Source organism: Anoplophora glabripennis, unplaced genomic scaffold (assembly GCF_000390285.2).
Source record: "Anoplophora glabripennis isolate ALB-LARVAE unplaced genomic scaffold, Agla_2.0 scaffold6, whole genome shotgun sequence".
NCBI lineage: Eukaryota > Metazoa > Arthropoda > Insecta > Coleoptera > Cerambycidae > Anoplophora > Anoplophora glabripennis.
This window is the reverse complement of record NW_019416749.1, coordinates 2,479,054-2,494,758: the sequence shown is the minus strand read 5'-3', so window position 1 is coordinate 2,494,758 and position 15,705 is coordinate 2,479,054. Positions and strand designations below refer to the sequence as shown.

General features: G+C 32.1%; 2 protein-coding genes across 5 annotated transcripts in view; one reads left to right on the top strand and one right to left on the bottom strand.

Annotated features, from left to right (window-relative positions):
• Positions 1-70: 70 nt before the first annotated feature.
• Positions 71-2,173, top strand: LOC108911426 (conserved oligomeric Golgi complex subunit 8). Its single transcript, XM_018716367.1, has 5 exons — positions 71-261; positions 309-781; positions 832-1,045; positions 1,098-1,264; positions 1,326-2,173. Exons 1-5 carry the CDS (start codon positions 195-197, stop codon positions 2,130-2,132), a joined length of 1,728 nt encoding a protein of 575 aa, XP_018571883.1. The 5' UTR covers positions 71-194; the 3' UTR covers positions 2,133-2,173.
• A 4,502-nt stretch (positions 2,174-6,675) lies between these two features.
• Positions 6,676-15,705, bottom strand: part of LOC108912095 — a 71,937-nt gene continuing 62,907 nt past the window's right edge. For 3 of the 4 annotated variants that reach the window (XM_023455390.1, XM_023455389.1, XM_023455391.1), the window contains 7 exons: positions 15,228-15,388; positions 14,941-15,115; positions 12,726-12,932; positions 10,861-11,122; positions 10,324-10,605; positions 9,511-9,691; positions 6,676-9,441 (listed from right to left, as the gene is read on the bottom strand). In XM_023455390.1, the coding sequence (XP_023311158.1) occupies positions 9,133-9,441; positions 9,511-9,691; positions 10,324-10,605; positions 10,861-11,122; positions 12,726-12,932; positions 14,941-15,115; positions 15,228-15,388 (1,577 nt within the window). In that variant the 3' untranslated portion in view covers positions 6,676-9,132. The remainder of the gene's footprint in view (positions 9,442-9,510; positions 9,692-10,323; positions 10,606-10,860; positions 11,123-12,725; positions 12,933-14,940; positions 15,116-15,227; positions 15,389-15,705) is intronic. The other variant, XM_023455392.1, reaches the window with a different exon arrangement.

Sequence of the window (15,705 nt, the reverse complement as noted above, 5' to 3'; positions counted from 1 at the left end):
CTACGTACATTTTGCTACGTGGTCACAGCACAGCAACTCCTGTGTTTAATGTTTAGTATCTAATTTTTAGGTTGGAATGGCCTGACATTTATTTAATAGTGAAATTCTTATATTGAGAATTTTTAAGATTTCAAACTAGCAAATAATTTTTTTAATTTTAGCCTTGGACGAAATAAATTAATTCTACAATCACGATGTCCACTGAAACAGAGCAAGCCCGAATTGAATTATTACAATTACTTTTTCCCGATGAATATCCAAGTAAGTTTGACAGTTTTTTGAATTTTGGTGGTGATTACCTTTTTAAGGTGAATGGAACTATGACGGCAATGTTCAAGATTATTTGACAAAATTGGGAACTTATAAACTAGAGGATTTGGTGAAGGAACCAGATCGCTTAAAACTGGAAACGAATTCAATTCAAGAGCAGATCCAGGAACTAGCAGTTACCAATTATAAAACATTTATAGAAACAGCAGAATGTTCTAGAGAGCTTTTTAAACAATTCAATACTATTGAAAATAAGTTAGATATCCTTATAGATAAAATACCAAAGTTTGAGGAGGAATGCAAAATATTTGCGGAGAAGTCAAGTGATATAAATGATTTGAGGAAATTAACATCTTTAACCCTGACTAAAAATGCGCAGTTATTAGAAATCTTGGAATTGCCGCAATTAATGAATTCTTTTATAAATGATGGTTTATACGAAGATTCTTTAGAGTTAGCTTCTCACGTTCGAAAATTGTATAACAAATACCCTGACATACCCATATTTAAAGTAAGTTGCTTCGCTTTAATTCATTTCAAAGGTAATACACATTATTTTAGAGCATTGCTGATGATGTGGATAGAGCTTGGCTTCTCATGTTGCACCAATTGCTAGCACAGTTAAGGCAAGATTTGTCTTTACCGAAATGTCTTCAAATTGTCGGTCATTTACGGAGGATGGAAGTTTTTACAGAATCTGAGCTAAGGCTTAAATTTTTACAGACCAGGGATTGTTGGTTACAGAAATGCCTTCAAGCAATCCCTAAAGATGATGGTAAGTTTTATAATATTCTTAATCTTTCTTCATAGAACGTGTTTGGTTTCAGTTGGTCATCACTTAACAAAAACCATAGAAGTGACGAGAGTAAACTTATTTAACATTATCACTCAATATCGGGCTATATTCAACGATGATGAGCATAGTCCCTTAGCTTTGATGAAAAACCATAATGTCAACCAAAACGTGATATTTTTTAGTTGGATAAAGGATAAGGTGCAGCATCATACGGATTTGTTTACGTTTTCATGAATTTATAAACGTTTTTTATTTTCAGATTGCTGAATTTTTGCTAATATTGGAAGAAGATCTAAAGAGTGTCACTTCTATAGAAACAATTCTTGAGCAGTGCATGTATTTTGGTCTTTCGTTTAGTAAAGTGGGTTGCGATTTCAGATCATTGATGATACCAATCTTTACTACGAGAATATCTCAAAATTTCTCTGGTGCCGTATCGGAAGCTTTAAAAAATTTTGAAACGAACATCGAACGGTTCACTTTGATTAACAAAAACCATCCTAGCATCCCGTGGAAAACCAAAAATGAAGATCCGCTGCAACCCCCAGATAGTTTGCTGGAGTTTTACCCCTTAGCCGATTATTTGAACAGTATTTTAATTGCGTTGAATAAATTGAGGTTGTGTGCACCCATAGCTATTATTGACGATGTGGTGAGTTCCTTGCAAAGTTCGTTGATTTTCATCTCAAAGTCTTTGCTTGTATTATACAATCAAGAACAACAAGCATTTACTGTTAATTCAAAGGACGCCTTTACTCGTTTGTGTATGAGTTTTTCCGACGATTTGGTTCCTTATCTGCAAAAGTGTGTGCACGTTATTTTTCCGCCTAGTCAGATTGCGATGAAATTAGGTGTTAATGTTCAGAGTTTACAACAAGAACATATTTCGTTTTTGGATAAAAATACTATAGTGGAACCTATTAAACATTTATTACCTGCAAAAATTGAACCTGATGTGACCAGGGCGAGTGTAGAGGGTAGTAATAAAAATGACGAGGGTGCAAGTATAAGTAATAACGTCGAGGCGCATTCAAATGAAAATGAGAATTTAGAGGATAATAATTAAACGTGTTATTGCAAATTTAAGGTCGAGAATTTAAAAAAAAATCAATCAGCTGTACATATAAATTTTGAAATTAGAATATAAGTAGCTCATACAAAAATGTTGTTTAAAAAAATATATTTTAAATTATGTAAATATTGTCTTAATTAATGTTCCTTATACAGGATGGTTCAGTGCTTAATCTGGAACAGAAGTGATAAAACAAACTATTTTAAGTAAAAAGTTTCTTATGAGTGTGGGCCATGAAGCGGTAACTGAAGAAGATCATAAGTGACCAGGCACATTTGAAAATGACTATCAAATATTAAAAATGTCCACAGTTTTTTAAACATCATCAAAACTTAATATTTTGTTTGTTTCAGATTGAAACTTGGTTTCTCATTAAAATAAACTTTATAGATAAAAAATGTCATTTCCTGAATTTTTTTACATAAAAATAGTTTTTTAAGAAAATTATTTATTGGTACCATCGTGAAAAATTATTTCTCTAAAAAATGCGAAAAAAAATTTTTACAAAATTAATAGTTTATAACAAATTAATCATTAATTATTGCAAAATGGACCGTGCAGTTATTATTTTCATGCGCTACCCATATTAAAAAAAAAATGTTAAAATTGGTCCACAATTACCGGATATCGCAAAATTTTCGGGCAGTTAAGATTTGAAGTCTCAGAACATTTGTCTTATTTCCCCCACCACATTCCAGGTGTAAAAATGTATTCGAGGACGTTTTTTAAAGGGTTAAAAATGACTATAAAATGCATTTTTTTCCATATCTTTAACCGTTATTATGAAGTTTAAGGATTGATTGATTTATTCCCGAAATTTCAAGTCTTAATATTTATAAATAAACAAGTTATGAATTAAAAAAAAAAACGCTAGGTCCTAGAACTATTGTTTTTTTAATTTGTGAAAAATTACCAGCATTACGAATATCAAAGTGGCTTTAAAAAATATTAATTCTTCACAAAGTTATAATAAACAAATTACACTATTTGTTTATACACTATTTTGAGTTTAGCCTATGAAATTACAATTTCCAATTGCATATCTTGAAAATATAAGTCAAGACGAAACAAATGAGCCCTCATAAGGCCCTTTATTATAACAACCGCGTTTTTGCAATTGAAAAAATGCTATTTCTAATAAACAAATGCAAAAACTCGTAAACAAATAAATATTTTTTTCCAAATTTGCAGGGTTTCTCAAGAGTAACAAAATACAACTTTTACTGCAGTTTAGAAACGATCTATGCTCTTTTCTTCTATTTATAGCAAATTCAAATTTTACTGGTTTTTTGCAATTATTTAAACAAATTGTTAATGGATTTTAATTTAGCAGGTCTCAAATGAAGCGTTTTTTGAAAACCTAAAAGTATAAACAAAAGCAAAAACTCCTGTTGGAGAGTGCTTTTTAATACTAAAAAACTCCATTTTTGGTAATTTTTACATTATAATCATTGTTTAAACAATTATCTTGTTGTTTTAAACCGATACTTTTTGGGAAATATTATTTCTTTTTGCCTAAACTAACGATTAAACCAAGTTTCAATCTGAAACGAATTACCTTTTGATTTACATGTATTACAAATTTCATTTAAAAATTTTTGTAAAGGATTTTCTTGAAATAGTAATAGAAAAGTAGATAATAAAAGTACAAAAATAGTTTAGAAATGTGCTATAAGCATAACAAAAAAACAAATTCAAAAAAATATTTTTCAAAATTGGAAACGATTCCGTTACTTGTCAATTATTAGGTGACTGGTCATTTAGCCATAGCTATTTGGTAATTTGGTTAGGACCAGGTAAAAATTAAAATGTATATATTTAACATTTTTATAGTTTTATTAATCTAAATAAATAAACAATGTAAATTTTAATAAAATGGCTGGTTATCCTAAAATCCAATAGAGTAGTTACGAGTATAAGTACACACAACTTATTAAAATATCAAATGTAATGTAATGAGTATTAAAAAATCATCCGAGAATATGTAACTAATGATAGAAGCTGCAATGCTGTTATTATTAAAATGACGATGGTACTTATGTAAGATGAGACGTCGAACATTTAGAGAAAACGGCAGTGTTGAGTACGATTCAAGCCCATCTAAAATATTAATAATCAAATATTTTCGAATTGGACATTTGAGCGTAACCTTAACTACTTCACTACACATTAATTATCATCTTATAGATTTAGTATCTTAGGTATATATATTCTTTATATAAAACAGTTTATTAAAATGCAGCCAAAATGACTTAGCTAAAATATAGTGACAAGAATTCTTCATATTGTATAAATCTGCAGTATGAATATTAAAAATTGTGTTAATATGTATCGGTGAATAAAAAAAATACATAGTTTTAACTGTTTATAATTAGATAAGTTCTGTGTTCTGTTATATATTTTAGCCAATTCAACTGTGTAGTACTTTTCAAAACACATGTTTAAGAATAAAATTGGTTAAAAAAATGTTTTAAAAATATTGTTTCCGTATTTTTTATTTGCAGTTTGTGTCACGTCAGCTTACATTAATTTTTAACGTAATTAAAAAAAAGTAGCCCTTATTAATACTCATTATTACGACCATTTTAACCAACTTATATTCCTAATCTATATTTTGAATCGCTCAATTATATACGACTATGCTCTTTTCCCTATCCTCTAACATTATTCTTTACTCTTATTAATGTTAATATTTTCCCTTATAATACTGTTAACACATATTCTCACGAGACAGTATACAGATAAAATATTCCAGAACAAATTAAATACATACTTAAAGTTAAGTTACCTTCGTAATGGAATCACATTTTCGTAATGATTAAATTTAATGCTTTTGAACCCTTGATAATTTCTGTCTTTATACGATAAAGACAAAAATATTAATAACAGGTACGAGTTGCATTTTAAAAGACTTATATCTTAGATGATCTTTTTCTAACACAATTTCTCGGGTGATGTGTCAGTTTGTCATTTGGATAAACAATTATCTGGATTCATTCACCAATATCAATTCAAATCTTTAAATAGAACATCAACCACTGCAATTCCTTACATAGCAACATCTTCGTACAGGGTATCCCAGAGAAGACGGCCAACAGGGCAAGCACAGATTCCCACAGAATTTTCTAAATCTTCATTTAATAATTATTTTCGATGATTTTCTTCATATCAATTTCAAATTTGACACATATTTATAATGTATATATTGTAATCGACTTATGGATATTTATTTATGCTGAAAAACAAATATAGATGGGCTTGCCATTACCCCTTATCATCCTCAACTTTTTTGTAGTTTTTTCATTTATTGCATTTTGTGACAAATACCACTTTTAAAAAGATGTCCACTAAATTTAAGGAGAAAGCTTCTTATTGAAAATGTTTTCAATAAGAATTTTTAAAAAGTAATAAAAAAAGGACAAAAATATTTTTAAAACAACTTATTACATTTTAAACAATATTACTAATGTCAAATGCAAACATCACTGAATTAATCCTCGAGAAATTATTACAATTAAAATCATGTAAATGCTCGTAGGTATGTTATTAACGAAGATCTTATATTAATAATAAAAGTACATTCCTTCTTCATAAACGATGTCCTTTACATTATTATCACAGAACAAGAAACCCATTGGATGAAAATCTAGGGATTGTGGTGGACATTAAACAAGAACATTTCAGGTTTGTCCAATTATTTATTATTATTATTATTACTCTCTTAAATAATGCATATACAGGGTGTATCTAAATAACACCGAAAAAATTCAAGGGGCGATTCTCCGATAAAAATTAATAGGGGTCTTTGGTATAAAATTTTTTGAAAAAACCCTCCCCTGAAAAGTTACGCCCCTCCTAAAATTACAAAAAAAAATTGTTTTTCTTTTTTATCTTCCACGTACATCAAGCTAAAGAAACCAAACTTGGTGAACATTATCTGTCAATAAAACTACACTTTTTGAATTTTTTTCAACCCTGAACTATTTTTGTAAGGGGTTGAAATAATCAACCCCTATGACATTTTTTCTTATAATTTTTTTTTCGATAAAATTTTTTCCTTTTAAAAAATATGTCTAAAAAACCCCATTCATTTACTAACTTTTTGATCTCTTCAAGTTTCTTCGAAAAGTTAAGGATTTATGACAAAAAAAATAAATGTATTGTAATGTATTTTTAAAAAGATGAGTTGTTTAACGCGAGTGTATTTTGCCGAAAATGTCATAGGGGTTGATTAGTTCAACCCCTTACAAAAATACTTCAGGGTTGAAAAAAGTTCAAAAAGTGTAGTTTTATTGACAGATAATGTTCACCAAGTTTGGTTTCTTTAGCTTGATGTACGTGGAAGATAAAAAAGATAAACAATTTTTTTTTGTAATTTTAGGAGGGGTGTAACTTTTCAGGGGATGGTTTTTTTCAAAAAATTTTATACCAAAGACCTCTATTAATTTTCATCGGAGAATCGCCCCTTGATTTTTTTCGGTGTTATTTAGATACACCCTGTATATTATTTTCAAAAATTGCTATTTATCTAAAAATGTGCAAGAAACGGAAAATTTCTAGAAAATAATTGCAATGAAATTTGAAAAAATGTCAATAGGCGTGAATACAAAAAAGTGGGGATGTCAGGACAGTCCTATTCTTTATTTGTTTTTCGACTTGCTCCATAAACTCACAAGAATTGCAATGGAAAATCGTTAATATATCAAAAGTCATTGAATTATCAAGATTTTAGAAGCCCTATTTTAATGTCCCGCATCCTTTAAATGAAGCATTTGATTTCAGAATTACCAGATTGGCCTTTTTTCCTGGGACACTCTGTATATGAGAACATCCAATGCTACAGCATCCCTTTCATTTAGTAGAAAATATTTTTGTTCAAAGTATTTGTGATTGAGACATTTTACATATATATATATATTATACATACAAAATAAAAAAAATTAACTCGACGAAATGTGCCACTTTTGGTAAGAGAGGAAGTTTGCAATTCTATAAAACACCCTGTGTTCCTTAATATTACTAAAAATTTAATGGGTGCAAATTGCTATTGGCGAATTGTATCCAGATTCATTTAAAAATAGAGGATGAAACGTAAATAATATTGGAAACGAGATGACAGTATGACTTGTAGAATTTCACTTAGAGAAGTCTGTTCTGGTACAATATATTGGTTAATTCAGTGGTCCACAAAAATTCCAAGCAGTACATTTAGTAACTATACAATCTACAGATAACTTTACGAGTCCCTGGCGGTTGATCCATATAAAACGTGAAAAAAAAATGAACGTGCCGTGTGTTTGCGTGTGAGTGACACTGAAAGGATTTTTGTACATTTGATACCAGTTTTGTCGAACCTCACGTCAAGTGTCCATTAACTTGATTTGATTATTTATATACACACATTTACCAAACACCTAGTTATAAGTACTTCAATTCAATTTTCTTAAGTAGCGCTTGTTAATTAATAATCATTGTAAAAGTATCTTATAAAAACCACATTGGGACCTTGAGACTCCACCGGCCGCATTACTACAGAAAAATAACCTATGGGTGTCATCCCCAGCCCTTAACACACTTACTATTTTCAGTAATAATAACGTTGGGTAATATAAAACTATCCTAACATTGAGTTCACAGATATATTAATAATATGTATATAGTTTTAAAACACTGATTCTATGTACTGGTACGTTTGTTATGGACGATGGTACACAGTTCTCCAAAAACTAGTTTCTTCTACGTTCTCCTTCGAGTTCTACAGAAATGTGTGCGTATAAGTACCTAGATCTGCCTCAGCAGACACAAAACTCTCTCATATTGCATAGAAACAGAAGGTTAATACAGGGTATCCCAATAAGAGATGCTGGTGATATAGGATATAACTTTAAGTGAGGAAAAAGGCTTATTCCAGAATACCATCCTGACATGTTTTTTTTTAATAAAAATAAATCGTTATCGGTGGGATATGAAAATTGCAAAAAAAATTTAAATTAAAAATTTTTCAACGAAATTTGGAAAAACAAATGTCTGATATGTTTTTTTACAAGTTAAAGGTAACCTCAGTATAAATATTACCCCCATTCAAGGTTACACCCTGTATAATTCTTGTAATTATCAAAATTTGAGACCGCAACAGCATTTCGAAGGTTTGGGACACAATGTACTTGTATTTTAGAAAATAATTTTTCTCATAATTTAGGGCAGGACATTTTACATATCTACTGGACATCTTCCAGTTATTTGTAGTCATTTTTTGATTTGAATATGCAGTATCGTGGTTACTATTAGCATACACTAACCTATGTGGAAGACGAGATAAACGAATCACCTAACATTATATTCTAGAAGATGAGTTTTTATAATGATATGTTTCTAAAACACACAAGAAATAACTGTCTCTGCTGAGGTTTCAGATTGTTTACCAAAAAAATTGTTAATTTGCCTGCATGATTTGACGTAAAAAAAATGTATAAAAGTTACGTTTTAGGTAAATTTTCGGATCTGCGACTAGTTTCTCGTTCAGTCTTCGTTATGTACACAACATCTCAAGAAAATATATAACTTCTTTTTCCCTATGAGACGTGCAAAGACAAATTAACAATTTTCCGATTTATAGTCGAGGATATGTGAAAAAATTGCTAACAAGAATAAAAAATTATAAATATAAAATATAAAAGTACAAACAAAACTAAAAAACGAACAATAAATATCTGCTTATACCGTAATATGAGCAAAAACATCAGACTTGTCATACATTTATTATTTTTTCTTTGAACGAGAGAGAGTGCACAAGTGAGTGGTCAGAAAGAAGTAGTCGAAAAACTTGTAAGCTCTGCTTGGGGAACAAAAACATTTTCGCCCCTTTCTTTGGTAATGCATTTTTACACCGCTATCAGAAATTATATACACGTTCAACATAATTTTCTCCTGCAACTCTCTGAAAATAAGTGAATATTCTGAGCCGAAGCACAATTCGTAAGAGTCGTGGGCCTCTTTATTCCAGTCGAGCCTTATAACTCGTCTTCCATATTTCTGCCAGTGTAACAGCGGAATGGAACCTGTGGAAGATGCAGAGGGGCAATGTTAAACGCTGAACTATCGCCCAGGCAAGAAAACCGTAAAATTTCAGTTGCACCGGGTTAGCTTCCACCTTCTGCATCTCGAAGGTGTAAATAATCCACATGGTAACGTTGCAGATTAAGAGGAATGTTACGACTTGGCGACCAGGCTTGGAACGATCGTGCTCTGGTAAATGAACGCGACGGCGTGACACATCTGCTATGAATAGCAACTGAAGGACCACCTGAAAGTAATTATGGCATGTTGTAGATTTAATAAAACAAAATTTTTTATTTGAGTTGTTATTCCTTACCTGTACAACCGACAGAATCCCAGTAATCATCACTAGGAGGTTCGGCTCCTTTGTGAATGCGTTCTGATGGCCTGCAATTATGCTGAAAGCAGCATAGAGGAAAAGACCGAATGCAGACACGCGAAGAAGAATATCGTTTAGGTCGCTTTGTTCCTCCGTCTTGAATTTGAGCGACTGGACCCTGCAATTTACGTGCCATGCCGTCAGGTGAATTCTGTTGTGGTGAATGAGAATGGTGCGATGAAGCAGCAAAATAAAAAATGAAACGGAAGCAGTGAGGCAACTTATAGAATAGATAGTTATATAAATGATAAAGTATTAAGCTGTTTTGTACATAAAATGGATGATTTTTATTATTAATTGTCTAAATGTATTACTATAAAGTCAATATATTTTGTTCTTATGATTATGTTTGTTTTAAAATAGGACTTTTTATTTTAGATTTAATGTTAACTGTAAATTTTTACGAATCTGGTTGAAAATGGCTTTTGAACAGTATTAAATATGAAATTCAAGATTTTATGTTTCAAACTAGTATTTCAGAATCTTGTTATTTATGTACAATACAGAATTCACAGAGGTTAAATCTTACTGCTGAACTACTCAAGAAGAAAAAGAAGTAACAATGTCAGATAATTCAAAAGTTTACATCAAAGCAAATGTTGTGGATTTCCCGTAAACAGTGTCTAGTCAAATCTGTTGCAAGTAGTTTTATGTAAAATGGCGGTTAACGTAATAATACAAATTGAATTTAGTTTTATGTGAACAGCATAACAATTTGATGAGAAATGTGATGTGATATACAGTTCCTACCTTATAAATCCGATGATTATGGCTATGATGCTGAGCACCATCAGGACACAGTGAGACACATCAGCCAAGTAAATAGCAAGGAGACCGAAGTCTTTGTGTTGGACAAGCACAAAGAACAAGATGAGGCATATGAGAGAGCCGACCAGCATGAGCAGTCCGAAGAAAAGTCCTTTGGAGGCACCTACGCAGTCGACGCGTCCCTGTTGGGCGTGAGCCAGAGCTACGGCCCTGCGGGACAACATAATTTCAAGACGATGTTCTAAATCTTCCTGGGTAACATATCTAAAACAAGCGGAAGTGAATATTTATACAGGCGTGCAGATCTCAGACGATAAGTTTAATACATAGAGTTAATGAACATATCAGAACACTATGCGAAGTAAACGGCACTTTACAATTTCTATACAGGGAATACACAAAATTATCTTATCAGATTAAAAAATAAGAATTGTGGTTTGATTAATTTACGAGCAAAAGAAAGCTTGATGTACTGATGTAGAATGTAAATTTAGAATTTTTATTTTACCATTTCCTTACCTCGGATTTCTTCCAATGTGCTTCCACATCACATATATCACAGCAGCCCCGATCAGAGAATACTCTATAATGAATGGGTACAAGTAGGGGCCCGATTCTTGTACTATTGTTCCCATAATGTTGACTCTACCACAACCATCCGAACCATTCACGGTTTCATTGAAAGCTTTCAGCGATTGTGGAATAATTTCATCGATCAGTTCTGTATCCGTACTTGAGATAGCATTGCCAAGGTCTTGGGTTAAAATAGATTCTTCTACGGCTATAATTATGATTATATTTCATAAAATATGGTACGTTGTGAGTCGGATGAAAATACAGTGTAACTTTAAGTACGGGTAAATTTTTAAGGTTAGTAGATAGTATGTGTTGCTGAGAGAATTAAACAAATCTTAAAGGTATTATTAATTTTTTAAAGTCTGCCACCGCCATTGAGCGGCATCCGCATGAATACCTTTTTAAACAACATGAAATTAACAGAGTGACTGGCTGTAAGCGAAGCTGCAATGGAAAATAATTTTGTAAAAACAGATTGCTTTTGTATGACTGTGTGGCTTCATTGTTGATTTCTGTGTGATATAAATATTATGTATATGAGTCAAGAAAGATGAGATTTGACAATACATGCTGCAGCTCTCAACACATTTGTTTGAGGTAATATTGGCATGTTCACTGGCAGAGTACGAAAATTACAAGTTAACAAAAAACCAGCATTCATAAGGTAATTTGAGAAAACAAACAAATGTGTTTCTAAAGGTCAAAGGTAACCCCCATATAAAAATTACCCACATCCAAAGATACATTCTGTATAATCCAAATTCTAGTGTGACATTTCCATTTGACCTATAAACAAATGACTGCCACCAACTTATTTACAGTTCTACAATGGTTAGTTAATGAGGTATTAATGAAAATGATGAGGATTGGTCCTACCTACCATTTACTACATCGTTAGCTACGAAATTATTGAAACTCCTGAAGTCCAGGAAGTTTTTGTGCGGCGATGGATTCGTAGTAGTGCTGGTGGTGGTGCTGGTAGCGAGAGTGGAGGTGAATGCTTTCCAGGCTCTTGCGGCAGTTGTACGTAATGTTGGGGTAGCTGTAGTGGTTGTAGTAGTAGTTGTAGTCGTCGTCGTGGGGTTAGTGTGGTACATTTCCCACAGCGTGGTCGGAATGGTTTTGGGTATTGTGAACACATCTTTCGAACGAGGCGGAGGTTAGTGAGTTAGAATGAGAGGGTTAGTGGATCACAGTCTGTTTAACCATTACCAACCATAATATAAAGCCTCACTTAGCCAATCTCTAATGGTAAACGATAGTTGGCGCGCATTGTTAAATCCAATAATTTGGGCAATTATTAGATTAATTATATTGTAAAATGTGGTCTTCAATAGTTTTATCCATCATTGTGTATGATAAATGTTTATTGTAACGCTTGACCTTTTTTCGGTAATTTGAATCGGACTGTTATTTTGAGGTTAATTTGGAATTAATGGTGTAATGCATTTTGCATAACTGTTGTGTGATAAAAATGCTGTTCCACCTGTTTTGTACCTTTATGTGAACGGAAAAAAAGATTCATATTGTTCCCAAATTTTGTGCAAGTTTTGGTACTTGGCCATTCATAGAAAGAACATATTTTTTATATTAAGTATATACAACCATTGAGACTAGGTGGTAAATTCTTAAAATATTGCCTTACCGTTGAAATATGTTAGACAGACTCTGAATTAGTACATAACACATACATTGAGTTAAGAAATTTCTAAAGAAAATTTAAAATAATCTTTGGAAATCACTTTTTAAGAGATGTTAGTCACCAAACCACACTAAACCGGAAATCAAAAGTGGTCCAGCGGACTTACATGGTGTGCTTGTTGTCGTGGGCAACGTGGTAGCATCCTTGCTGAGTGTGGTGGCCGCCATACTAACGGTAGTTTGAAAAAAATCTCGGAAAGAGGCGCTCGTTGTTGGCAACGTTGTGGCCAAGTTGGAAGCTGTCGATTTTATCACATCTGCTAGCTGTTTAGGCGTGCCCAGCAGTGTATTTTTATCGGGGAGACGAAAGCTTTCTGAAATATATATACAGGGTGTTGGATCACGAGAGGGACATGGCTTAATGGGAGATAGAGGACATCTAGGGTAATTAGGATCGCCTATAGAAATAGCTCCTTGGCCATTCTTTATTTTTTGGTCAAAACTGCTTTATGTCATAACTTTGGTAGGGAATGGAATAATGGGTTCATATTTGGTAGGGTTAATGCACTCACGATACTTCATGTATGCATGTATAACAGCAAAAAAAATCCAGGTCTGGACTGCAAAAATTGTTAATTTTTTGTGCAAGTCTAGAAAACAACACTCTGCATGTCTTTTTTTGAAATTTTGATACGATATTCGGAAGGAGCATAAAAAAGTGATCTTAAAGACGTGTTTCTTTTTTTTGTTACACTTTCGTGGTTATTTAAATAAGCTATTGAATATACGAGACTACGGCTTCTAAAACTAAATTACGTAAAGGATACATGATAAAAATGGTTTTGCAACTAAAATTAGCAAAGGCTTAATTGAGGGTAGATGTTATGAATAAGCATGCATATTTTAAACCTCATTTTCTTTAAATAATATGTATTCCAGGTCCGGACAGCAAAATTTTTAATTTTTTTTTGTAACTAGAAAACATCGCCCCGTATGTATTTTTTGGTATTCCCATACGATTATCGAAAAGAACATAAAAAAGTAATCTCAGCGACATGTCTCTTTTTCTTGTTACACTTTGATGATTATTTAAATACGCATGATAAAAACACATGACAAAAAATAAATTATAATCCGTAGATTTCGATTGCCATTCATGTAGATCTACCCAAACATTTACAGTAAATCTGTACTGTGAATTACATAAGCGTTTGCAGATGGGTATTGCTGTGCCCATTTATAGTCGTTTCTTGAGTTATTTATTTACCCATAATCAACGCGAAAAAGAAATGAGTGAATGTGGTATGAATAATACTGTTTCCTTTTCAATGTTTTCCATACATTCCATTGAGAAATATTAATAGTCGAACTTATGTTAGACCTTGCATTTTGTTGAATTGGATCTAAAATATTATTCTCTTTTTGAACATCTTGATGTAAATTATAGTAGGCGTACTCAAAGTGACAGATAATTAAATAGTGAATTGTTTGACAACAAACTGTTTACTGGTGTTATTGTATATTCATTAACTTGCATTTAGTACTTTAAATTTTGTAATTTAAACATGCCGCAATTACTTTCAAACGAAGAATATGCTGACATAGTATTCATCTATGGGTTTTACAATGGGAATAGTAGGGCAGCACAAAGGGAATATCAGCAACGTTTTCCTGATCGTCGGCATCCTAATTATAAAACTTTTAGTAAAGTCTTCCAGTACTCAAAACAACACGGGAGGTTTCCAACTTCAAAAAATTTGGAGCGTAATTTACATCAAGATGCTCAAGAACAGAACAATATTTTAAATTTAATTCAACAAAATCCAAAAACTAGCACAAGAATTAGTTCTGCCATTAATATTCCTCATTGGAACATATGGAGAACATTGAAAAGGGAACGTTATTATCCATACCACATCCAGCAGGTACAGTGTCTTGAACCAGGTGATAACATCCACCGGTTGAACCCATTATTCCATTCCCTACCAAATTTATGACATAAAGCAGTTTTGACCATAAATCATAAATCACCCTGAATCTATTGAGATACAGGGTGAATAAAGAATGGCCAAGGAGCTATTTCTATAGGCGATCCTAGTTACCCTAGATGTCCTCTATCTCCCATGTCGTGATGCAACACCCTGTATGTACAATTTTATGTTTTGCGTGAAGGGTGATGGCACGTTTTTGGCAAGCTGCAGACACTTTAAAAGTAAAATTTGAAACACAGGCTGCTAGTAACAATTGAGAGATATGTGTATATACAATGCTGATTGTTCATTCAAATTTAGAAATGAATATACATTTTTTTTTATACGTTTTTAGTTAATAAATAGAAAAACTACAATACAAATACATTGGGCAAACGTTTAAACGATTTACCTGCATAATATGGGGAGATGTCGTTCGGTAAGGTGGAATTAAACATTTTCATGTGGTAATTACTAATCTCCTTCAGGTACTCTATTACTAAGGTTCGTATCCAAACGCATATATTTGTGGCGACCACATGCATCAAACCAAAACGTGCGACAACTTTAAATCGGTGAATGTTCAACTGAAAAATAAAAAAAATCAAAAAACGGTTTCATATTTTTGTATAACTTTTTTTAGTACTTTTCCAAACAGTGACATCCTTTTTTTGTAAACAACTTTCAGTCAGTACTTACCCGAGAATTCATGAAAATGAAGTACATTTGCATGAAGGTGAAAATCATTTGAAGCACTGGGTTGACTCCGTGTAGGATCATATAGCATGATGATGTGAATGGTACTTCGAAGAACGTTCCAAATTCTAGCCCATTGTAGATCATAGTACCCAAGCCAAATGCTGAAAAATAATGATTTTTAATGTTTATTCTCCCACACCGTGATTGATTTGATCTAATAAAGTTCCCAACCTTGGTCTATTTAGTGATTATCGATAACAATTTTAGCTTAATGTCTTAGATGTGAATAAATCTCTTCGACTTTGTTGAGAAAAACATAATGAATAAATTCATATCCACAGAAAACAAGTGATTTATTGTAATCTACAATCCATTACATTGTTGAGAGGTTTGAGGTCCATAAGTATTTCTTTATTGAGAAGAATGATTTCAGTATAATTTGAAACAGTATATTAATATGGAATGGTGTTGAAGAATG

What these genes read in the sequence shown, in the direction of transcription:
- LOC108911426 (XM_018716367.1), top strand. Translation starts at nt 195, where the DNA reads ATGTCCACTGAAACAGAGCAAGCCCGAATTGAATTATTACAATTACTT. An exon ending in CTGACATACCCATATTTAAA is followed by an intron (nt 782 to 831) that starts GTAAGTTGCTTC and finishes ACATTATTTTAG; the next exon opens with AGCATTGCTGATGATGTGGA. An exon ending in AGCAATCCCTAAAGATGATG is followed by an intron (nt 1,046 to 1,097) that starts GTAAGTTTTATA and finishes GTTTGGTTTCAG; the next exon opens with TTGGTCATCACTTAACAAAA.